Source organism: Gracilinanus agilis, chromosome 3, assembly GCF_016433145.1.
Source record: "Gracilinanus agilis isolate LMUSP501 chromosome 3, AgileGrace, whole genome shotgun sequence".
In the NCBI taxonomy this organism is placed as follows: Eukaryota; Metazoa; Chordata; class Mammalia; order Didelphimorphia; family Didelphidae; genus Gracilinanus; species Gracilinanus agilis.
The window spans coordinates 494141804-494168468 of record NC_058132.1 but is presented as its reverse complement, the minus strand read 5'-3'; the positions used below and the strand labels follow the sequence as shown (position 1 = coordinate 494168468).

Sequence of the window (26665 nt, the reverse complement as noted above, 5' to 3'; positions counted from 1 at the left end):
ATGTGAATCAGCTCTTGGATGAGAGATGAAGTAGCCTTTCTGCTGTGGGGATTTTTTTTACGACTTCCTTTCTCACATCTTAGAGTCCTTTGGCTAGGTAACTTGCAATTAAGTGGTGGAACCCACCACAGTATAGGATAAGGTTGTCAACTAGAATCAGAAACAATCTGTTAAAGTTCAACTGTGGCTGCCCTCTTCCCTACCTATAGGAATTCCTTGACCTGCTCATTGTAGCCTAAGTAGAATAGTAATTTGCCCCCAGGTCTAGGATAAAGATCCTCTTGCTCTAAGGAAAAGGTGGTTATAATTGTCTGTAACCAAGCATCTCCATTCTTGAACAAATCAGACAGACCTCCCCAAACTGACAATGACCACGGCTTCATTCCAGAGAAATCAGGATCATAAATTAATAGTTGGGATTGTAGAGGGCCATTAAGTCTATTCATCTGGCTTCAAGAGATATGGAAACTGATACTCATCAGAGAAGTTGTAAATTGATCAGCATTCCACAGCTGGCAGTTATCTAAGACAGGATTTGAACCCAGGTCTTCTTGATTCCAAATCCAGTTACTTATCAATTATACTTTGCTTCTACTCCAAGATCTCGGAGGGACATGCAGAAGATACTTCAATAGATGATAACAAATTTCTGATCTTATTGTAAGTCTCCTATTTTGCTAATTCACAGTTTTAACCTGGGGGAGATTGTCGGAGGCCTCAGAGTAAGTCAGTAGCAAGCTGTTTTCATTAACTATGCTATGGAAAATTCCTATTTCCATGCTTTACCATGTCATGGAAGTGGATAGGTTCTCAAAATCTATTCTAGAGGAGCATAAGCTCTGTCAAATGCTACCAAACAGCAATAACAATCTCTCTCTCTCTCTCTCTCTCTCTCTCTCTCTTTCTCTCTCTCTCTCTCTCTCCTTTACTCTCTCTAATAAATGTATATAATATACATATGTTGTATATGTATATATGCATATATATACATATATATTCAGTTATCCTTTCCACATCACAGGGGTTGGGGGTGATCTTAAAAACTCAAATAAAAAATTTTACCCCTCCCGTCCTACCAGAGAAGTCTGAATTTTTTTCTTTTTCTTTTATATGATTTTATAGTAATTATAAATTACTTATTGTAAATTTAAGTTTAAGTAAGGGGTTAAGTATGCATTTCTGAGTTTCTAAATATTTTCTGTGTCTTCTGCTAGTCTTCACATGGTGTCATCTGTGGCTTCTGCAAAACTCCCCCCAAATAACCATTTAATTTCTTATGCTGACCCAAGATATATGGAAACTATGATAGGGAAAGTCATGATGTGGAAGGGATAATTGCATATATGTGTGTGTGTGTATGTATGTATGTAGTGTGGATAGTGTATAAAATAAATGCATTTATAAAAGATGTATGTATATATGTAGCACATATACACATATATTTGTATGTACATGTATGTATTATGTAAAGTGTATAAAATATATTTATTTATAAAATGTTATATATAATATACATATGCATACACATCTATGATATAAAATTGTGTTTGTGTATGTGTATAGTACCAGTAAGGAAGGGATCCAGGCTAACAACTTTGTATCCATTAACTTCTTATGTCTCTGGGCACTAGAAAGCCCCAGGCTAATTAACTTCCTTATTACATTATTAAGTCCTGGAATTTAGGGTCTCCAAACCAGAAGAGCTGGTTTAGAAGTAGAAAGAGGAATGCGACTTTTGTTGCACCACAGGATTGTGACTTTGCTGTAGAAGAAATCAGTGAAGGCAATGAAAGAAGTATAGAGAGGAGTGAAATGGGAATAAGGAGAATTTCCATTTCCTGAAGGCAGCTCTCTGGAGCTGAGAGTGCTCCTTGGGAACTGAGAGAGCCATATATGCAATTTCAGCAGCTGGGAGGTTTCTTTCACTCCCTTCCCTTTCCTTCATGGGTCTTTGCATATTCTCAGATTCCTGGTGGGATTCTCTTTTCCTGGAAATACTCTTAAGGAGCATTTTTAGTTGCCCTGCAAAAGTTGGTTTTGTTTTTGTTTTGGGGGTTTTATTTTAGCTCTCATCCAGGGCTGAAAAATTCTTCCCGAGCTTTGAAGGAAAAGAATTTCAAACTACATCTCCCAGTCTAAGGGGATAAAATGCATCAGGATGCAGGGGAAAAAATCCAGATCTCTGAGTAAAAAGACATGCAGTGTAGATCTAGGTTTGCCAAGGCACTTCTTGGATGGGCTTGGTTTTGACAACCATAAAAATAGTGAGGATGACACATAGAACTAGATGATTTCTAATGTTCCTTCTGGTTCTGAAATTCCATGTATATTCTCCTTAGGAAAATAAAACAGCTTCCTTCGCCTTTCTTTCCATCCTTTCTGTATGCATGAGTATATATCAAATTTTGTATTATGGAAATTATGGCTCATTGGATGAAATGACAGAAATGGCCACAGGAAAAATAAAACAAGTTCAGCTCCTAAATCAGATTCTTGTTAGAAGTACAAACAGTGGGGAAGATATCAGTTTTCTCATCTGTAAAAAAGGGATAATAATAGTACCCATCTCACAAGAATTGTTGTTGGGATCAAGTGAGATCTTTGCAAAGCTCTTGATGAACCTCAAATATTAAAAAAGTGAGCTATTCTTATGACTCTAAAACCACCCATTCAATCAATAAGTTTTTACTAAGCACTCTTACTACAGTTAGAGAGCCAAATTTAAAAATGAGACAGTCTCTGGCTTCAGATACTTATATTGTATTAGGAGGCTACAATAGGTTCACAAAGAATTTATGTGGAAGATAACATTTTGTGTTTGACCTAAAGTTTCCTCAGAGATATTAACATGTATCTTAGTCCTCTGAGTGTGATAAAGCTATATCTTGTTTTCAAGAAAGGTTGTTGTTCATTTATTAGGCACAATTTGCACCATTAACAAAATATCTCTAGATTCATAATTCTAGTTCTGAAGAATTTGGAGAACAGCCCTATTAACAGTTTTAGCTGAAAGCTCAGCTGCACTCCCTCCTCCTGCAGGCAACTCTATGGATCTAGGAGTACTCTCTAGGAGAGTGATGGTGAACCTTTAGAGACAGAGTGTCGGGCCTCCACTCCACCTCTTAGATCATGTGCTGTGCCCCTCCCTACCACCAAGTGCCAGGTGTTCTCTACCCGTTGCTTGCCCCACACAAGGGAGGGAGAAAACATTTCCATTGGGTGGGTGAAGTGAAAAAAATGTCATTAGGCATGGTGGAGAGGGGGAAGGCAGCAGCTCCACCCTAATCCCTCTGCCTTTCTAGTAACAAACTCAAGGGGAGGGGGTCGGGCGCCCACAGAGAACTCTCTGCATGACATATTTGGTACCTGCGCCATAGGTTTGCCATCACTTGTCTTCCTCCTTCCCTGCTTTAATGGCAGAATTCAAGCAGTCTTTAAAAACAGATTCTATGCTTCTACTTCTATTACATTTTAAAGTTGAGGAAAGTGGTTCTAGTGAATTAATGAATTGCCCAAGGTCATACACATAGTAAGTTAGTTTCTTTAGCTTAGGTTATATACTCATTATCCTTATTACTCTTTAAAATTAGCTCCTTAATCCTGCTGAAGTTACCTAAAATCATGGATAGCTAGGTGGCAAAGTAAATAGAGCATGGGACTTTGAGATGAGAAGACCATGTTCAAGTCCACCTTCAAATACTTCCTAGCTATGGAATCCTGGATGAGTCCTTTAAGTTCTGTCTGCCTAAATATCCTTACCTGTGTAGTGGACAGCTAAATGACAAAGGGCCTGAAGTCAGGAAGACTTCTTTCCCTGAGTTCAAATTTAGCCTCAAGACACTTTACCATCTATATCCTAGAGTTGTAAGGTTCAAATGAAATCATAATTGTAACATGCTTAACACAATGTCTAACATAGTTAATGCTAAATAAATGTTAGCTATTATTACTAGTACTGTAGAACTGAAAGATACTTTGCAAGTCATCTTATTCAATCTCCATATTTTACAGTTAGGGGAATAGATGACTACAGGGTTTAACTCAAGGTTTCACAGAAAGAAAATAGCAGTAGGTAGGATAATAACTCGGTCTTCTGACTCTTGGTTCATTATTCTTTTCGCCATGCTACATTTCCTGTTCCTTTTTCTTTCCTGATATATATTGGGTGTTATAGTCAGTAGTTGCTTGATACTCCTAAATTATTTTATTTTTTTTAAACATTTACCTTCTGTCTTAAAATCAATTTTAAGAATCAGTTCTAAGGTAGAAGAGCAATAAGGACTAGACATTGGGGTTAAGTGACTTGCCCAGGTTCACACAGCTAGGAAATGTCTGAGGTGATATTCCTATATTCTTGCTTCTCTTTCTTGAGTGGAAATAAAAGGAAACTTTATAGTTGAACATCCCAAGGACCCCATCTGGTCCAATCCCTATCTGAACAGAAATCTCCTCTAGAAACAACTCCCATAGGGGATCGTTCAACCACTGATAAAAGACCTCTAGTGAAGGTGAATCTCTCTTAGGGTAGCTCCATCTACTTTTTGTTGTCATTCTTGTTTAGTCATTTGAGTCATTTCCAAATCTTCACGATCCTATTTGAGGTTTTCCTGGCATGGTTTGCCATTTACTTATTCAGCTCATTTTACAGATAAGAAAACTGAACCAAACAGGGTTAAGTGACTTCTTCAAGGTCACACAGCTAATAAGTCTGAAACCAGATTTGAACTCGAGAAAATGGATCTTCCTGACTTCAGGTCCTATGCTCTATTCATTGAGCAACCTAGTTGCCCATTTTACAAATGAAGAAGCTTAGGCAAACAGAGATTAAGGGATTTATTCCATATCATATTGCTAGGTAATATCTGAATCTGGATTTGAACTCAAATCTTCTTGATTCTAGCCCTGGTGCTCTACCTACTGCACCACCTAGCTTCTCCCATTTACTTTTGCCCAAATCTAATTGTTAGCAAATTTTTCCTTATATCAGACCCAAACCTGCCTTTGCAATGCCAAACCATTGACCCTTCATAATCAAGCAGAATCAGACCTTTCATCACTTCTCTGGTGCCTGGGCTATGGGGGTAAACCTATTTTCTTTTGTTCTCTTCTCCCTAATAGGACTCTACTTCTTAGAGAGAGAGTTTTTATTCCTCCTACTCCATGCTGACATCAGTCCCAGAACAAAGCCCCTTCTGCCCCTTTTTCCCTGATCACCTATTGCAACATTAGAATAAGTCTGCAAATCTGAACTTACCTACCCAAGGGTAGGAGGCACCTAGGTGGCTCAAAGGATAAAATGTTGGGTCTGGAGTCAGGAAGATCTGAGTTCAAATCCAGTCTCAGACTTTAGCTGTATGACTCTGGGCAAGTCATTTAACCCTGTTTGCCTCAGTTTCCTCATCTGTAAAATGAGCTGCAGAAGGAAACGGCAAATCACTCTAATATCTCCACAAAGAAAAACCCCAAATGAGTCACAAAGAGTTATACTCAACTGAAACAACTTAACAACTGCAGGTTAGGTACTTCAAACATGCCTCCATGCTATAAAACCTGCCTAGTGGCTAGAATTCCATAATCACTACCTTGACCATTAAATAGAACCAGAGATTAGACACCTGTACTATAGTCATCTCCACCCCCTCTTACTCAGGGACTGATAATCAAATCCACATTATCTTTGCCATTGTGAAGGGTGGGACAGCCTCCTGCCCTATGACTCCCCTCAGCATCTCTGTGATTCTAAGTTGTTTCCTGGCAAAGCTAAATCTCCCTTCCCTGACAATGTACTTCCTCATAAACATCCATATCACTTCCCTTCCTTTGGCATCCCTGTCCCAGTCTTCTCTACTCTTTAACTGGGCACTTCAGAATCCCATATCTATCCTTCATATTTGATTTTTGACCTCCCCTGAGGAGTCATTTTGTATATATATTGTTTTTAGTACATGTCCCACTCCCACCCCTCAACAGAAGCTAAATCTCTTGAGAGAAGACAGGATTCCCTTCTTGACTCTGTATCCTTAGTTCCTAGTGCAATGCCTGGCACATACTAGGTACTACTAAATACTTATTGAATCAAACAATTGAACTACCAACACTGCCTAGAACTTCAAACTTTGGACTAAGTTGTTTTAAGTTATTATAATTTCAGATTAAAAGAGTTATGAATACAGTGTAATGGAAGCTCATTATTTAGCTCCGGAAATCTTAACTTAGAAGACAGATAAAGCCATTGCTTGAACACATTTCATTTGTTTGAATGATTTAATATAGTATCATACAGCAGCTTTCCCAGAGTTCTGACAAGCTGTTCTCCCTTATGCCAGGTATATTTTCTCAAGATCCTTAACACTTTACCCAAATCAGGACCTCTTGTCCTATTTTTGGGGAAAGTCTTCTAACAGTGCTAAGATTTATTTGACTCAAGGATATAATTTGTGACACCTCATTCTTGCCACTCAAAAAAAGTGCAATTTATAACTGTTTATAATCTATAGTTGATTTAAAATGCAAGAATGTAGAAAATGGCAGAAAGGTGAGAAGGAAGGGGATAAATTTACTAGGCTAAATATAAATGTGTTGATGTAAGTTTTCGTAAAATTTATTTAAGCTCATTTACTCTACACTAGTGATCTTCAAAGTGGGTTCTAGGTCCCTCAGGTGGCACTCTGACTTGACTGCGTAGAAGTTATACCCTGTTACCAAAGGGTATGTAATCCACCAGCCAGAGGATGAACCCTACCCTCTCTAAAATAACCATTCTGGAGTTAATTTCCAACATAATCACAGCTATCCTCATCTCCTATTTCCTAACATTCCCTTTTTCTTAATCATTTTGCCCCATATGCAAATTCCCAACCTCCTTCCTTCAGAACTGGACTTGCCCTCTCCCTCTTCCTACATTGCCCTTCCTCCACCCTCTCTAACCCCCAAGACTATTACAGCTGCAGTAAGGACACAGATACCAGGGGGAAAATCCACCTCCCTCCACTTTATTCCCTACCCTTTATCTAGAGCATCCACTGGTTTGGGAAGATACCCTTTATAACTTCAGGGAAATGATGGGTGAATAAAAGCCCCATCACTGCCTTTTTTTTTTATTTAGGATAGGATAGAGTTAAGCATGAATTAACATTATGTGTGAATTGGATTTTCAGCATAGATCTCACCACATTATCTTTTTCCCCCAAATCCAACACCATTTAAAACGTCCCTATTGTCAACCATTTTCCAGGATCATGATTGTGATGTCATCTTTAGCTCTTCACTTCTCCTTACCGCCAGTCTAATCAGTTTCCAAATGTCGTTGTCTCTACCTCCACATTTCTGTTATCTGTCTCATTCTCTCTACTCATATATCTGCCATACTAGTTCAGGCCTTTGTCATCTCTTGTTGGTAAACTGAAATACCTTTTAACTGGTCTTGCTTCAAGTCCTTCTCCAATTCAATCTATCCTTTAGTCAGTCGCCAAATTGATTTTCCTAAAGCTCAGATCTTATCATATCACCTTCCTACTCAATAATGTCCAGTGGCTTTCCATTTAATCTAGAATCAATATTATTTCACCTTTATCTCATCTTTTAAAAAGTTCATACCACTTATCAATAAACTCTAATGGGTTCCTGTTACCTCAAGGTTTAAATAGAAAATCCCAGTACTTCTCAACTTGCCCCCTTTCTATCAGCTCTGGCTTTCTTGCTGCTCCTTGGACGTGACACTTAATCTTTGGATTCTGTACTTTTCCAGTGGCTGTTCTCTATACCTTGAATGCTCTTTCTTCTTACTTCCATCTTTTGGATTCTTTTACTTCTTTCAAGTATCAGATCAAATCCTGCTTTCCACAAGAAGCCATTTACACTGTAAATATTCTGTCTGTACTTAATTTTTTACATATTGTGTCTCCCATTAGAATGTGATCTTTTTGAAACTAGAGAGAATGTTTTAATTTTTCTTTGTATGGTCAATACACAGTCCCTGGTATACAGGAGACTCTTAATTAATGCTTGTTCATGATTAATTTATTCCTATTTTTATATTTCATAATATATACTATTAATATAAGAGTATATGAATATAGCATTAAAAATAAATATGCATATATTGGGGTCCATGCTCATTTTTAACTAATGGGGTTCATGATCAAAACAGTTAAGAAACCACTGCTTTAGGCAAGTGAGCATATTCTTATCATATGGAAAATATTCTGATCTGTAGGTGAAAAATATTTCCTCCTCGGTGTAACATGCCTATTCTTCCCTGACTGGTTAAACCAGTTAGTGTCAAATTTCTACTTTCTTTTTGAATTGAATTTATTTTTTTCCTTAAAAGAAAAAAGAAGGCACAGTATTGCAACTCCCCAGGGTTGCCACATTAAGCTACTGGCTTCTTACTTATCGCTCGCCAAACTTGGCAGAAGATCAGGGTGAAGCAGACGAAGGCCCAGTTCCATTCGTGATCTTTTCCCACTGTCGACACTCCCATGAAGATGAAGATCAGGGTTTCACTGACACTGCTCAGCATCTTCATGAAATACTTGATGGTGGTATAGGATGTCTGTGACACATTTTCTTCCACATACTTTTTCATTGTCACGGCACAGGCTGTGATCCTATAGGAACAACAGTGTCTCAGCCATAGCAATTCTTCAGCAACAGCTTTAAAAATTGTCCTGATGAAAGGGGCATCTTTATGTTTATCCTATCTTTAATCCAAATAAACTTTCTTCTTTGCTGCTATGTGTAAATTAAAAAACAACAACAAAAAAAAAACTCTTACCTTCCATTTTAGAATCTATACTGTTCCAAGGCAAAAGAATGATAAGGGCTTGGCAATGGGGATTAAGAGACTTGCCCAGGGTCACACAGTTAGGAAGTATCTGAGGACAATTTTGAACCCAGGATCTCCTGTCTCTAGATCTGGCTCTCAATTCACTGGGTCACCTAACTGCCCCCTGTAGTGTTTTTTTTTCCCTTTAATTCTTTTTCTTGTACTGAATGGTAAGAATTCTTAGTCTGGGATCCAGTTTTATATAACCACATCTATAAAGGTTTTAACTAGATATATAAAGGTTATAAGTGTTTTATACACACACACACACATATATATATATATATAATAAAGATGTATAAATAATATTATATATGTGTATATTTTGTTTTATATATATACAGATATTCAAGATATATAATAGTTATATATACTTATATTATATATACATTATATAACTATTTTGATCTAATTGGTTTCTATTGCAATCCTTTGCATTTTATTTTTTTTCATTTAAAAACATTTTTTTCTGAGAAGGGAGCCATTCGCCTTACAAGATTGTCGAAGAGGACAAGGGAACATGCCAAAAAAAAAAAGTTAAGAACTCCTGTGCTAAAGAGGTGGAAGCAACTTAATTCCTCAAAATAAAGCAGCTGCTGTAATGCCAAACAGCCAATATTGGTTCCGACAATTATGATGTGATAAATTAAAAAGAATGGGCATGGTTTGACTTTTATATGATAAGATGCCACTAAATCTATATGTAAATAGTAGACAAGATAGCTTACATCTTCCCCTTTAAGTTATCAGTTAAGCTTTATTTCATATTCCCATTTTCCCCTTCATTTCAAAGAGCATTTTCAATGGCACTAATTCAGCACCAGTTGCCTAGAAGGCATAATTCAGTCAGGCATGCTACCAGGCTTGTTCTTACCACCTGAACAGCATTTCTTGTGACTTTTTTATGTATACAGTTCAATTAAAATGTTTCCATACTAAGTTCCTGGGCATTGGTACAGAAAGACCCATAGAAATAACTCAAAAGGTCAGATCAGACTAAAAAAAAAAACACTTTTAGGAACAAATGTGTGAGACGTACATTGAAGAAGGAAAAATGTAAGTTCTTATCTTCAGAAATTATCCAAACCTCTCACTTTCTCGAGCAACCCATTCTTCCTTCACACTGAAATAACTCAATGATAATCCTTGCCCTGCCATTGGAGATGGAGGATGGCGTGGATGGTGATAGTAGCCACAAATGGGTTATTTCATAGCATATCTTGCCTTACATGTAAAAAAAAGAGTAATTTTGATTCAAAATAACTGAATTACTTTGGAGGTCCCAAATCTCCTTTAATTTAGTTGAAAGGTACTATTAATTGAAAAATTTGCTATTATTGGAAGTTAATAATAGGAAAATTAAATATCCTTCCTGCTTTCACCTTTAGCATTGTGGAAAATTCTAAACTATTACAAAACCACAACTCTCCCCTATGCAAATAATAGAGGGAATGTGAATGCAAATATTGGGGAAACTATTTGTGTCATGCAAAGGGCCTGAATTAGATTTGGTCAACATTCAAAAACTATAAATCCTGTTAACGCCTTTGAGGGTTAGCTTCAAGAGTAATGCTTCTTTCTGATTAATGCCCCTGATCGATTATAAGCTACTTGTGAGCAGCAGCTGTTTACTCTTTGTCTTTGTATCTCTAGTATCTGGCACATTATTAAGTGCTCAGTCAGAGTGGGTTGATTGCTTAAAAATGGTCTCCATAAGGCTGTTTTGATTTTCTTTTAATTACCAGGAGAGATGATTCTTAATTTATACTCACGCCAGGATGCCAGAGAGGTAGAGTGTTTCAGCAGCTAAATAAGACAGGTAGCTGAACATGAAGACAATCAGTGGTTCAATTGCAGAAATGTTCTGGGTGAAACGTGTGATAAAGGCAGAAATGAAGCCGAAGATGATGCCAAAAAACACTCCCCCAACCCCTACCACAATAAAGCGGGCAAATCCAGCCAAAATATCAATGGGTTCTATGTCTTCAAATTTATGCATCTTCGTGAAGGCGATTAATATATTGTATAACACCTGGACAAAGAAACAACGAAAACTAATTAGAAATATTTTAGACTCTCAAATTCCTAATTTGGATTTGAGCTATGACAATAAAAAAACATTTATATAAAACTTACTACATTCCAGGTATTGTCCTAAGCACTTTTAAATTATTATCTCATTTGATCCTCACAACCACCTTGAGAGGTAGGTCCTGTGATTATCCCCATTTTACAGTTAAGAAAACTGAGGTAACCTGAGGTTAAGTGATTTTCTCAAGAACTTGTTAGTGTCTGAGACTGAATCTGAAGTTTTCTTGCCTTCAAGACCAGTGCTCTATGCACTATACCCCACTGTCATCCATATAATAATAATGGCAATAAGGCAAAACTACTACTAATAAAGATTAACCTTTAAGGCTCCCTGATTTAATCCTGAACCCTTTATAGTGTTCCAGTTAAATATTTCATTTTTTAAAATAATCAGTTATATAACCTACTTTGTATATTTTGAAATATCAGGGGGCCATTGTGCAATGGAAAGGACATAATTAGAGGATCTAAATTCAAATCCCATTGAATTCAAATTCAAATTATGCCACTTACTGGCAAGTCATATAGCCTCTCTAAGCCTCAGTTTCCTAATCTGTAAAGTGAGGAGTTTGTATTGAATGGACTCTAAGTTTCTTCCTGTTCTAAATCTAAGGTCCATTGTTTCAAGATGTATCATATAACACACTAAATAGTAGACTTTGAATCAGGAAGGTTTAGGTATAAGTCCTACATTTGATGCTTACTAGCAATGTGACCTTGAGCAAAAACTTGATTTCTGAGTGTATCAAGTAAATATCCATTTTGTTGTTCAATTGAGTCTGACTCTTTGTGACCTCATTTGGGGTTTTCTTATCAAAGATACTGAAGTAGTTTGCCATTTCCTTTTCCAGATCATTTTACAGATGAGGAAACTGAGGCAAGCAGAGTGAAGTGACCTGCCAGGGTCACATAGTTAGGAAGTGTTTGGGGCCAGATTTGAACTCTTGAAGATGATCCTTCTTGACTTCAGACTTGGCACTCTATCCACTACTCCACCAAGCTGCCACTCCCCTGAGATTTATCTATTTACTAGAGGTTGAGATCTAAGAAGGTGAAGAAAGTCCTCATAACCAGGAGTTTCCCACAATGAGGAAAGTCATTGATCTTTCAGTATTTCCCTTTGTATCATCCAACCTTGCTTTCCTAGGTAGACTGCATGGAGGCATAAGGGACATGCATGAGGGCTATGCCTCATGCCTCCCAGTTCTGCCTACTGGAATCCTAGTTTCATTTAAGGATCAGTTCAAGGGCTATTTCCTATAGGAAACTTCCCGATAAATCCCACTGGCAGTGCTCTTCTCCACAACCCTTAACCAAATGATTTTGTATTTTACTTTGCATATATTTTGTATTTGTGTACCTTATTTGACAAACTAAGCTTTGACTTCACTCTGAGTATTCATGAGGGAATTGAATACCCCCTTTCCTTATTAAGTGGTCTTTCAGTTATAGTTGCCAGCCTGCTTCTACTTTGGTCCTTGGTCCCAGAAATAACTGATGCCCGTGTAATTTGACTCCCAATTTGTGGGGGAATGGGGGAGAAACTTCATCAATTTACAAGCCTTTCAGCAAATCTGGATTGAGTTAGTAGTAATTGAGTTGGTAGTAGTCTCTTTTATTTAAATAAATTGAGGCCACATTTCTAGCAAACCTTGGCTAAATCTCGAGAGGGAGAATAGTGATTTATGGTTACAAAAGGAATCCAAGAGAAATCCAGTGGTTTTACTGTTCCTCCTCCTACATGACTCTACTCCTAGAGCAAAGTAGATGAGGCCCTTGGAAATCACTGGGTGTTGCATATTCAGAGTTCAGCTCAGATCAAGGAAGTGAGGAGCGAGATGAGAAGCTAGCATCTCCATTCCACAGCAACCAGAAACAGCAGCTTTGTGTGAGTTTAACTGGGGTTTGGGGGGAGTAGGGTGGAGTGTCTGAAGGTAAACTCAAAGAAGGTTCTAAGAATACAATCTAACTCCAAGATTTGTATGTAGCTGCCACAAACTGAAATTGCCTTACATCTGCTTGCCATATTGTTGGAATTTTTGAATTGGAAAGGATTTGTGGAGGTCACTAAGACCATATTCGTGTTATCTGGTTCACTTTGGAAGGAAGATACCATCAACCAGTCTGGGAAGTTAAAGTCCATATATGATTAAGGAGGTTAACTTTACAGAGGTAATATGGAATAATGGATAGTGACAGTCAGGAAGACTGGGGTTCAAATCCTGCCTCTATAAATAATCATTATGCTAACTTGGGTAAGTCACATTGACTTCTGAGTGACCCCAAGGTAACCCTCTAAGATTGGAAGGTAGGAATTAGCTCCAAGAGTTCCTCACACTGATGAAATCACAAGTTTTCTCATTCATACCCATTGTTGCCTTTTAAAAACAAAACAAAACAAACAAAAAATCTTAGAAGTATTCTAAATACCTTCTAACTGTATAACTATGGAATGGTATTCTGGTAAATGTTTAACAACTGGATCTTGGAAGAAAAAAATATACCCAACACACTTTTAAATTTAATCTGCATTATTAACATTTTCTCCATTACTTTCTTAAGTCTCTACAGAACAACAAATCAAACTCAAGTTCTTAGTATTTGTCAATTTATGAGGTATAAATGTTCACAGTGAAAAGTTAATGATCAGATCTCAGAGTCAGTAAAAGTTGGCTTGGTATCAGGGACAACTAGGTAGCACAGTAGATAGAGAACCAGGCCAGGACTCAAGGAGGATCTGGGCTCAAATCTATCTTTCTAGTTTTGTGACCATGGGCAAGTTAATTTAAACCTGTATGCCAAGTCCTTGCCCTTCTGTTTTAAAGTTGATCCTAAGAGTTAAAAAAAAAAAAAGAGTTATTTCAGCTATGGTACACCTGGATAACTATGATCCAGAAAAGAGCAGGGTATTTTGCAGTCCCTTGTGCATGTTGCAACCACCCCCTACTCCCTTCAGAAAGATCTAGGGTTGAGGCATTCTGGATTGGTTATTGAATAGTATGATCTCTCCAATGACATATTTGCAAGTATAGTTTAGGTCACAAATGGCATGATAGATACGGTAGGCAGAATCTTAACCCAGAGAATATTATCAAGAACCATCTTCATCTGTTTTATAAAAGCATCAGATTGTTTAATAAAATCAGGAAATTGTTCTGCATTAATAGTTACTGTCACTTTAAACTATAAATGGGACATGTTTGAGACAAGTTAGTTTCTAAGGCTGGTTGACTAAGAATTGAATTTATATTTAAGAAAATGAGAAGCGAGCAGGAATACTTCACTATAATTAGAAGGGGGGAGGAAAAAATATAAGGAGAGGTACTAGATCTTTTCCTTACAGTCTTCTTCATTAAAGTCTAGAAAGATGTTGATCAAAGGTTAAAGAGTTTAGCAAAGAAGCTTTAAGGAAAAGGATTTTGACTGACTTAAGAACTAGACAGGGGAAAAGGTCCTTAAAAGAGCCATGGAGCACTGTATTAACCATTTACTATATGCCAATCACTATGCTAACTGATGGATATTGTTGTCATTGTTTTTCCTCTCTTTTTGAAGACTAATAACATCACAGAGATAATGTCTTGCCTTGCTCATGAGTTGGATTTAAGTGAAGCAGTAGCACAAATTCATCAGCTTCACTCTGTCTTCTAGAATCATCAAAGTCCAGTGGCAGGACAAAAGGCAGGACAACTGGTGATGGTCCAGGATATCATGGATGACCTTGATGTCTTCAGTGTCTGACCAAGCTCTAAGCCCTCCCCAATGCCTACTTTAATGCCTTCATACCAATTGGAATAAATTGTTCATATCCATTAATATTAACAGGGGAGTTCTTCACGTGCTTGGGGTAGACATTCTCTTCCCTCACTGACAAGTTTGAGGCCTGTCAGTTACCATTCATTTAGTTTAATCCATCTTCTAAGACAGTTTTACTAGAATATGGGTGAGAGTTAGGTGACAAGTAGACAGCAAAGGTCAATGAGCAGTCCTGAAGAGGGTTCAGCAAGGCCTCACACCACAAGTAATAGTCCTCCCTCAACACCTAGACCATCCTAAATGCTGGAGATACAAAATGAAGGAAAAAACAATTGCCACCCCTCAAGGAGTTTACAGTTTAATAAAGGGACAACATGCAAACAAATATTTACAAAGCAAGCTATATGCAGAATAAATAGGAAATAATTAATAGAGGGAAAGCATTGGAATTAAAAGGGGTTGGGAAAGGCTTCTTGTAGAAGGTAGGATTTTATTTAAGCTAGAAGAGGCCTTGGAGATTACCTTATCCAATCATCTCATTTTATAGAAGAAACAGTACCAAAAAATTAAGGGATTGCTTAAAATTTAAATTTTTTACCAAAGATTCCATAACTACTAAGTATCAGATCTGAAGTAAGAATCCAGATCTCCTGACTTTCTGTGTTAGCTAAGAAATGTTACAAATGACTTTTGAAGTTTTAACTCCAAAAGCTGTGCTTCAACTGTCCAATGGTATTTATGACCAAATTAGGAAATGAATATAAAGAGGGAAAAAACTGCCGAAAACTTCAAAAAGTTTGCAAAGTTGCTAATAACAACAATAACAACAACAACAACATAGTATTACCACATTTGCAGAATGCTTGCATTATAGCATCTCGCTGAACTATAGGTAAGAAAGATATAAAAATAAATTATTATAAAAACTTCCTCTGATAAAAATCTCATTTCTCAAATACATAGAGAACTAAATCAAATTTATAAGAATACAAGTTACACCCCAAATGATAAATGGTCAAAGGATATAGTTAGATTTCAAATGAAGAAATCAAAGCTATCAATAATCATATGAACAAGTGTTCTAAATACCTCTGATTAGAGAAATGCAAATTAAAACAACTATTAGGTACCACCTCACACCTACCAAATTGGCCAATATGACAGTAAAGGATAATAATAAATGTTGGAGGGAATGTGGCAAAATTGGGACACTAATACATTGCTGGTAGAATTGTGAATTAATCCAACCATTCCTAAAGGCATTTTGGAATTATGCCCCCAAAGCTATAAAAATCCATACCTATTGATCCAGCAATACCACTATTGGGGCTGTATCCCAAAGAGATTTTTTAAAATGGGAAAGGACCTGTTTGTACAAAAATATTTATAGCTGCACTTTTTGTAGTGGCAGAAAACTGAAAACTAAAATTATGTGCCTCAATTGGGGAATGACTGAACATTTTTATTTTGAACAGATTGTGATATATGATGGTGATGGAATACTATTGTATTATAAGGAATGATGAACAAGATGATTTCAGAAAGAACTGGAAAGACCTATTTGAACTGATGCAGAGTAAAATAAAAAGAATCAGGAGAACATCATACATACACAGTAATTGAAATACTGTAGAACAATCAAATGTGATAGACTTTGCTACTAATAGCAATCCAATGATCCGGGACAATTCTGAGGGATTTATGAAAAAGAATGTTGTCCACCTCCAGAAAAAGAACTGTTAGAGTATAAATGCAGGTGAACAAATATGATCTATTTCTTGTTTATTTGGGTATATATGATTTAGAGTTTTTGTTTTATAAGATTATTCACTTACAAAAATGAATAACTTACAAAATGGAAATGTTTTGAGTGATAATACATATATAATCCAGATTGAATTGCTTGTCAAGTCCCAGAGGGTGGAGGGAAGAAAGAAGGGAGACAACATGAATCATATAACTTTGCAAAACTTATGAGGAAATTTGTTATTAAAATATAATCAATTAAAAAAAGAAATTTGCATATTCAGAATTTTATTTGTTCCTAAAAGTGATTTAACCCAACCATTTTGGAAAGCAAATTAGAATCATTCTATGAGTGTATAGAAGGATTTATATGCTTATACCTTTGATCCAGATATCCCACTGGAAGAGATCTCAATTATAAGAAAGTTGAAAGATTAAAAGAAGTACCCAATATATATCAAAATACTTGGGAGAATACTTTTTTATAGTAGAAATAAAAACAGAAAACAAGATAGATACTTATTAACTTTAATTGGGAAACAACTAAGCAAGTTGCAGTGCACTATGATTAAATATTATCGTGCTGGAAGAAATAGTGAATATATAGAAAATACAAAGGAACATGAGAAAACTTCTATCAACTAATAAAAAATAAAGTCAGCAAAACCAGGAAAAACAGCATACATAACTACAACAGTACAATAGGGGGAAAATCCCAATAACAACAACAACAAATCAAAACCAAAGCCTCTGTAATTGTAATGATTAAGTTTGACTTTCAAAATTCAGCTCTCCTTTTTTTTTCTTTCAGAGATAGAGGACTATAAGTAAAGAATTTTGCATACATGATTGGCTAGTTTTGCTGAAGCATCTCTTCCTATCTTTTTGTTCTTTTTTTTTTATAGAGGATAGGTTTCTGGGTGGCAAAAGAAGGGATTATATGGAAATGAAGATGATATTAAACTATTTAATAAGATATTTAAAGTTGCTCTAAAGCGAGATGATTAAATTAAGATCTATGAACTTGGTTTTTGTTTGTTTATTTTTAATATTTGATTATTGTTTTTAACTTGATTTGTTTCCTTGATAATTTCATTTTATTTTGCAATTAAAACATTATTATGAAAAGACATATATATGTGACCCTGGGCAACTCACTTAATTCCAGATATCTAGTCCTAACACTTCTTCTTCCTTGAAAATAATTCAAAGTGTTGATTCTAAGACAGAAGGTAAGGGTACCAAAAAAAAAATAGACTTTATCAGATTACCAGAGGAGTCCATGACACAAAAATGATTAAGAACATTTGCTTTAGAGAAAGATCATCATTTGTATTAGTTTCAATTTTACTTAATTTTAGGTATTTTTAAAAAGAGATGTAATTTGAAAATTGTGTTCCATTTTAAAGGTCTAGTTGGTGTGGCATAGTTGAAGTAGCAATGGATTTACAGTCAGAGATCCTGGTTCAAATCCCAACTCTTCCAATCATTATAAATGAGACTTTGAGCAAGTCACTTGATTTACTTTATAAAATGTATTATTGGTTAGGTCCTTCAGTCATGACTGACTTCTTGACCCTGTGGACCATAGATCATAGTGGAAGTCTTTTGTCTTCCACTATTTCTCAAAGTGTGTCCAAGTTCATGTTTATCGTTTCCATGACACTATCTATCCACCTCAACTTCTGCTATCCCCTTTTCCTTTTGCTTTCAATCTTTCTCAATATAATGTTCTTCTCCAATGAATCCTATCTTCTTATTATATGGCCAAAATATTTAAACTTCAACTTAAGTATTTGACCTTCCAATGAATAATCTGAATTAATTTCTTGAAGAATAGACTAATTTGTTCTCCTCTCTATTCAAGGGACTCTAAAATGAGGGGTATTGAATTTGACTGTCCCTAAGGCACTTTTCACCTATAAATCTGTAATCTTGTGAAAGTCCCCTGAAGATTAGAAATTTATCTTAAATCAGGAAAGCTATGATTTCAAGCTGAGATCAAGAACAATTGACTTAGTTTCATCCCCTGGTGGAAGCATGCCTAAATTTCAAGGGAAGTAATGCTCCTCCAAAAAGAAAAGAGAAAAGGTCATTTATCTTCTAAATACTGAAATGAAGGGTCAAATGTCATTAAGGGATATATTATGATAAATAGCAGCAGTGGTCCTGGGTTCTAACAGACTGCTTATCATGCTTGTGTTCCTAAAGAGCTAAACACTGCAGGACTAGAAGGATGAGGCTAAACTCTGTCATTAGCTTTGGAGAAATCCTATAAGGAACCCTATGTTTGGAGTTGGAGATTCAAATCCTTACTCTGTTCATTTCTATTTATATTGCCTTAGACAAGCCCCTTTACCTCTTTGGGATTTCAAGTTCTTTTCCCACTAAAAAGCAGTGGGTTATGAGCTCTAAAATCTCTCTCTTCCAACTCTCAATTCAGTGATCCTGTGATTCTAGCATTGCTAACTTGGACATTTTATTTTACCACTCAGGTCTTTATTTGTAAAATATCTGTAAAATTAAGTTGAGACTAAGTGGTGTTTAAAGTTCCTTCCAGTTCCAAAATTCTGTCAGATTTTGCATTAATATACATTAATGCCATTAGAATGTGAGCTCCTTGAGAACAAGAACTATTTCAAAATGAGACAATGCATGTAAAGCACATTAAATTGCTATATAAATGTTAGTTGGTAGTGGTTTTGCTGTTTGTGTTTATATATTTTTATCTGGATTTTGAAATTTCTATATAATAGGTACTTAACAAATGCTCATTGATTTAAAAATAGCCAAAAGCTTCTCTACTGTGCTGTAGTCCTCTACTGGAACTAGCTAGAAACTCAGAGAGCTTTTTGTTAAATTTTCAGCGTGAGGAGTTACATCTCAGAAATTGATAAATTCAACCAATCAGGACTTGATTTATTATTTTGTTGCTTGTCTAGATTTAAGAAAGTGATGGATGCGGGCAACTGGGTAGCTCAGTGGATTGAGAGCCAGGCCTAGAAACAGGAGGTCTTAGGTTCAAATCTGGCCTCAGACATTTCCTTGATGTGTGACCGTGGGCAAGTCACTTAACCCCCATTGCCTAGCCCTTACCATACTTCTGCCTTAGAACCAATGTAGTGTATTGATTCTATGGTAGAAGGTAAGGGTTATAATTTAAAAAAAAAGAAAAAATAAAGAAAGTGATGGATAAAATGTTAATAATACAACTTAAAATTGAAAATGTGCTCTGTATAAAATTTCTTTCCTGAAAAGATGATTATTAAATATTTATTGGCATACCATGCCTATACTTCAGATTTGGTGGCATATCATCTCTCTTAACATGTAGCACTAGTTCAATAAAATAGGGATGCATTACTGAGGCTTATTCAGTTTATTTTACATATTAGTGCTTGAAGAAATTACATGGAATCTACCCATTACACAGAGGACCACATAATCTAATGGAAAGAATGCTCATTCTAAAATCAAAGGATCTGAATTTGAATCCTAACCTTTGTCTAAAAGCATCTCTGGTACTTTTACCTGAAAGGACCTGGATATGTCATTGAATCTCCTTGGACCTCAATTTCCGTATCTATGAAATTAGGATTTGGACTATAAAATGATCATTCCAGCACTTAATTTATGATTCTATGAACTAATATTGGTATATGACAACAGATATCTGGGAAACTCTCCAACAACAGCCTATAGGTAACAGGGAGACTAAAAGGCCCTGGAGATAATTGCTCAGGACCTAAGCAGTCCATATTCTTGGGCAGCTTTTAGATAGACAAAAACAGCCTTCTTAAGAGTACTTGAGAGATCATTTAGCCCAACTGGTTCATTTTACAGATAAGGAAACAACCTTCATGGATGTATTTCCAAGAGGGCTATTTTTGCCAAGAACTGAATCAATGCAAAACAGATTGGTCAGGTCGGATGTGTGGGGATGATAGCAGGGTAATGAAGTGGGTGCTATGCAATAAGCCGAGCTGAAGAGGGGGTGACTGAAGACAACAGGCTAAAAAGAGAAAAGAATGACTGCCTATTAATCACCAGTCTGATACTGCTTGGATTTAAAAAGGAACTGAAGACATAGGCTCCTAAAGGTCACAGCAGTTTCTCAGACAGTCTGAGGAATAGTTTCCCCTATTGGGTATGACTGCTCCAGGAGCCAGCATATTTATAAATCCACTATTTCCTTTCATTGATTATGTAGATATCAGAAGAATCCCAGTAACTCAAGAGATTGACATTAAAGAATCTCATGCAGTGAACCCTCCCCATGTATTCAAGGACATGCCAAATCACATGGCTCAGTATCTGGGCTTCAGTTCCTTCACCAGGAAAATGAAGATCTAAGACAGTCATTTAGAATTCTGTATGTGTATGTGTTTGTGTGATAGGCCCTTTTCTCAGTCTGGTAAAACCTATAGACCTCCTTTAAGAATGATTCTCTTAAATGCATAAAATAAAATACAAAGGATTGGAAAGGAAATAAAATATATTGGCATGTAATTTATATGTCTATATCTATATAGTTTATATGTGTACATATATGTCCATAGACTCCAGATACAGAATACCTGTCCTAGATACATAATTATAAGTAAACATTAATTTATGTTCCCAAAGTCTAAAAAATACAACCTAGCTTAGATGTATAATTATAAGTACATATTAATTTCTATGCTCAAAGTTTAAAAATATAGTAAAACTATTTCAGTTTTTAAAGGACAAAAAATACAATCATATACAAGTATTTTACTTTAAAATGTTGTGTTTGCATTGGTGTGTATATCTGTGTGTATGCTTACACTGATTTGACATATGTCCATGATAAATTCCCTGGCCATTTGAAATAGAGGCAGCTTTTTTTCCCCAAAGAATTTGCTCATTTCTTCCAGGAGCTCCTAATGATTCTGTGTCTCCCTTGTCTCTTGACCCAGAGTCTCTATTTAGGCGTTCCTCTCTGCCTTGGAACTTTGCCTACTCAAGAATTAGATTGAGATCTCCTATCTGGTTTTAATAGGTGATCTTCAGAGCTTCTAGATGGAAATGACTAAAAATTATTCACAATGTGGGCTGCCCTGAAATCAAGTTGACCTCCTTCTTGGTCTGGGCAAGATGACCTTACTCTCTAAGCCCTAGAGACCCTCCCCCAATCCCTTCCCTGAATCTCTAGTGATATTCCTATTCACTAGTTTCTCAGAATTCTCACTCACAGTACTATTGTGAGGAAAGAACTAAACTAATAGAAGCCTTGTCTAAAAATCCCTTTCCTTTTTTTTTCTGCCCTCAAGCCTCTAGAAAGACAACACTAGAGGAATAGAGGAAGGAGTACAGAAGAAGGAGGAAAAAACAGAAAAAGAGAAAGAGAAAGAAAATGTCACAGACCCAACATAGGCTTTGGAGAAGGGTCCCCTGTCCCCTTCACAGTGAAGATAGTAGGCAGTTAGTTACTCAAAAGTAAAAATAGGTAGAGAGTATTTTGTTTGGAAACTGGCTGGACCTTTTCTTCACAAAGTACAACTGGAATTCAGAGAAGGGAGAGTTCAGGGTGGGCTGTAATAATCTAGGACTTTCATTTCCTCTTTTCCTCCATGTTTAATGGAATTTGTATAGAAATGGTTCTGAGACTAGATAGTGATGATGTTGACGGTGATGATGGTCATCATGATGGTGGTTGTGAAAATAGTGAAAAGGAGTGTGACATAGTGGATGGAGAGCAGGCCTCAGAACCAGGAATATTTTGGTTCAAAGCCTGCTCTTGACACATACTGGCTGTGTAACTGGTCAAATCACTTGATCTCTGTATTCTAGACTACACTCAACATTTTAAGTTGAAGAAAAGGAAGCCATCTGTATTGGTAAAGTAGTTTCCTCATCTCTTAAGTTCCCTATAGCACACAATAAGATCAAAGATCTAGTTCTTATCCTCATCATTCCATAAGACAAGGCCTTAAAAATCAGTGAAGGGAAGGTGACATGTACGGGAGACACACTGACAAGAGCATTATGTCTACAGTCAAAGGAACTGAGGATGAATTCCTCTATCTCTCTGACCATGTGGCAAGTTGCCTCAATTTTTTGGCTCAGTGACCTTGTCTGCAAAATGAGGGAACTGGATTAGATGATTTTTCTTTCAGCTCTAAACCCTAGGATCTCAAAACTAGTGAAGGATTTTTAATAGAAGTTTAATAGGATTAAATCAGTATTTTATTTATTTTTAAAAATTATTTTCACTTGAGCTTTAATATGAAAAAGGGCATTCCTATATATGTAGAAAATCAAAAAGGACCCTATGAAACACGAATCTCTTTCAAGTAGCTTTCTTTTAAAAAAATAAAAAGTATATAATACAATCTACATGTTATTTGCAAAACATCCTGCTTGTCCATGTTTCCTTCTGAAATTTATTTCTGATGCTGGTATTTGATTTGGGTATTTTTATGAATATTTCAATGGCTTTCTGGTGGAGAGGTGGTTGGTACCACTATTCTAACATGTTCCACTCTACTTCAACAGCTAATTTGAAAGAAGAGGGAAAATCCTTGTAACAAATTATCATACTCAATTAAAATATATCTTCACAGTGACCATGTCTAAAAACATGTATGACTAGTGTTTTAGTATGACATTAGTGTTTTAATAAGAAAGTTGCAAGGTACTGGGTGTGCACTAGATAGAGCAGTAGGCCTGGAGTCAAGAAAATCTGGAATCCAATCTGACCTCAAACAGTTACTAGTTTTGTGACTGGGCAAGTCATTTAACCTTATTTTCCTCACTTTCCTCATCTGTAAAATGAGCTGGAGAAGGAAATGACAAATCTCTTCAAAATCTTTGCCAAGAAAACTCCAAAGATGGGGTCACAAAGAGTCAGAAATGACTGAAACAACTGAATAAGGGACTAAATAATAATAATAGTAGTAAAAAGTAATAGTAGTAGCTAACATTTATATAGTATATAGATTTTGTACTATATATAACTATTATATATTATAACATGTTATATACATACTTTGTGCCAAGTGCTATGCTAAGCCCTTTACAATTATCATCTCATTTGATGCTTATGACAATCCTTCAAGGGAGGTGCTATTTCAATTCCCTTTTTATAAATGAGGAAACTGAGGCAAATTGAGGTTGTGACCTGCCCAGGGTCACAAATCTAGTAAATGGCCTAAGAGGCCAGATGTAAACTTATGTCTGCCTGATTCCAGACCTGATAATCTAGCCACCTAGATCACCCACCTAGATAACAGGTAACAGGTCAAGGATGGAGATATGGATTTAAGAACCACTAGCTGAAAAATCACAATTGAAAATAATGAGTGAGGATGATTCCCTTTATCATGAAAGGGCCACTTTTCTCCATAAGAAAGACAGAAGAAAAGGGAAGGAAGAAAAAATGTTCAGTAAAAAATGTAGGCAAAGATCTCATATTGGCATCCTGACAGGTCTTGTCCTCCACTGTGCTACAGCTACTTTCTGTTCTATAAGATTTCCAAACAATCTGCTTCTGAATCCTCCTATATGTGCTGTCCCCTGTTATTAGAGTGTGAGTGCCTGGATAGCAGAGACTGTCTTCTTTTTCTTTTTTTTCTCTAATGTTTTGCACATAGTACTATTACTTGATAAATGATTTTACATTGATTTATTCTATTCCTCTTTACTAAAAACATGGAGCATCCAGGGTAGACTTCAGCCGTCCTGTACCCATTGGTCATGCATAAGCAAAGATAAGTTCTTATGTATGCCCTTAAAATTAATGCTCACCCCCAATACTTCCACAGGTGTTACTTCACAACTTCCTCAAACTATATTGAAAATCCTGGAGAGATTATAGGTATGTTTGTGATAAGGGGAGTCAAATACCAAAGTGTATCTTCTCTTCTAAGACTTTGGGGTCTTTCTTAAGCATGGTATCTCTGTGCAACCTTTTATTGCCAAATTGATCCCCAGTTATAATTTTTTGCTGTTCTGTGCTTTCAATCATGTCTGACTCTTCATTTGCACTTTTCTTGACAAAGATACTGGAGTGGTTTTGCTATTTCTTCTTAGCTCATTTTACAGATGAGGAACTGAAGTAAATAGAAGAGAAGCGACTTGTTCAGGGTCACACAGCCAGCAGTATCTGAGTCCAGATTTGAATTCAGGGCTTCTGGAATTCTATCCTCTGTATCATCCAACTTCCTCAGTTATAATATACATATTCACAGACCTATATAAACTAGAGACTAACTCACTATGGCACAAATGATCTTTCCCATCTAGAACTCAACATCTTCATCTGGAAAATAAGGACATTGAATTATATTATCTCCATGATCCTTTTTTCTTTTCTTTTTTTTCATGATCTTTTTTTCAATTCTAATGTTCTATGACAGATATCTCGGGACTTTTCTCTAGCACAGAACAAGTCTGACTTGGAAGACATTCTAAAGCAGTCTATTACATAATAATATTAATAACACTAGATAGCATTTATATAGTGCTTTAAGGTTTACAAAGCGCTTTATAAGAATTATCTTATTTGATCCTGACATCTACCCTAAAAGGTAGGTGCTATTATTATTCTCATTTAACAGATGGAAAAACTGAGGCAGACAGAGCTTTAGTGATTTTCCCAGTGTCGGAGACAGTTTGAACTCAGGGTTTCCTTATTTCAGTGTCCAGTGTTCCAGTTCCCACTGAGATATCTAGCTTCCAGATAAAGACATTTTGTATGCACACAATTTCAAGGTGGTAAGAATGTAACAGTGATGGAATAGTAGGAGTGCCTTTGTAACATGTTCAGAAAAATAATTCAAAGATATAAGTATTATAAAACCTGGTTAAATATAAGCAAGGCTAAATTGTATTGAACTAATTAATTAATGGATGAATATCATTGACAAATATTTAGGAAATTTCAAGCAATGGGCTGAGTGCTGGTTATACAAATACAAAAACAAGATAGTCCCTACCCTCAGGAAGTTTATATTCCAACAGAGTACTAAAAACGTATAGGGAAGTGTTGGTCTGGGCAGCATACTTTGATTTGGAAAGTAACAGTGATTGTTAAGCTATTCAGTTCATGTACCCTTTTCAGAAGCAATTCTAGTGTTGATTTGAGAACTGATGCCAGAACCAAATGATATAAATATATAAAATTTGGCTGGATGTAAACAAAACTGTCCTGTATTTTAAAATTCATTACCTACCAACAGTGCACACGTGGACATTATAGAAGGAAATAGATGTCTCTTCCTGGCAGCTAAGGAGGCAGCGTGGTAAACATGCTGTGAGCTGTAAATTAAGAGTCAGGAGCTCTCCATTCTAATCTCGGCTCTGCCATTAACTCACTTCGTAATTGTATGTCAGCCACTTCATTTCTGTGGGTTCCAATTTCCTCATCTTTGAAATAGGCTGGATGATCTCCAAGTCCCCTTCTATCACTAACATTCCGTGAACAATAGATAGCATTTGTCTTTCTATTCCTGGTGCCTTTCATAGTGCCAGGCACATAGTAGGTATTTAATTGTTGATCGATCAATTGATTGTAAGCAGATGTGACTGAAGCAGCTCCTGTGCCACTTACTACAATTAATCACCCACCATGATGAACTTAAGAAAGAATGTAGTATAGAACCAAGGCATCAAACCCTAAAAGAAACAGGGTCCCCTATCCATATACAAGGCTCCTTGCAGACCACCTATATTAATTTAGTTTTAAAATGTAATTTTTGGGGCAACTAAATGGCTCAGTGGATTCAGAGCCAAGCTTAGAGACAGGTTCTTGGGTTCAAAACTGACCTTAGGCACTTTGAAGTTGTGTGACTAGATACCTAGCTGTCCCCTATATAATTTATTTTGAAAGAAATCAACTAATTCAACATAATTTAAGCTTTACTTCTGATCCCTTTTCCTGTGATACAAGGATAGATGAGATGTATAAAGATATAAAAGTAGGCTGCTGGAAGGTGGAAGGGGAAAAGCGAACCTCCTGAGTAATCAGCCTCTGCATAATGAGTAGTTTTGTACTATGTCAACATGCTAGAATGGTTCTGCTTTTTCACTTTTAAAAAATATTGTAAAAAAATAACTGCATCCTGGGCATCCCTACAATGAGAACTCCCAAAGGTAGGTAAAGACAGAGTTAAGGCTAGAAGTAGGAAATGGAAATCCAGGACAAAAATACATTGAAATAGGAGTAGAGGTGGGCAAAGAAGGCACAAGGGCCACTTTTTATTATATATTGTTTATAAATAA

General features: G+C 36.2%; 1 protein-coding gene across 1 annotated transcript in view; it reads right to left on the bottom strand.

Annotated features, from left to right (window-relative positions):
• Positions 1 to 26665, bottom strand: part of SLC9A4 (solute carrier family 9 member A4) — a 78490-nt gene that overhangs the window by 29512 nt on the left and 22313 nt on the right. The window contains exons 3-4 of the mRNA XM_044667045.1: positions 10600 to 10859; positions 8392 to 8609 (exon numbers count right to left, since the gene is read on the bottom strand). Coding sequence (XP_044522980.1) covers positions 8392 to 8609; positions 10600 to 10859 — 478 coding nt within the window. The remainder of the gene's footprint in view (positions 1 to 8391; positions 8610 to 10599; positions 10860 to 26665) is intronic.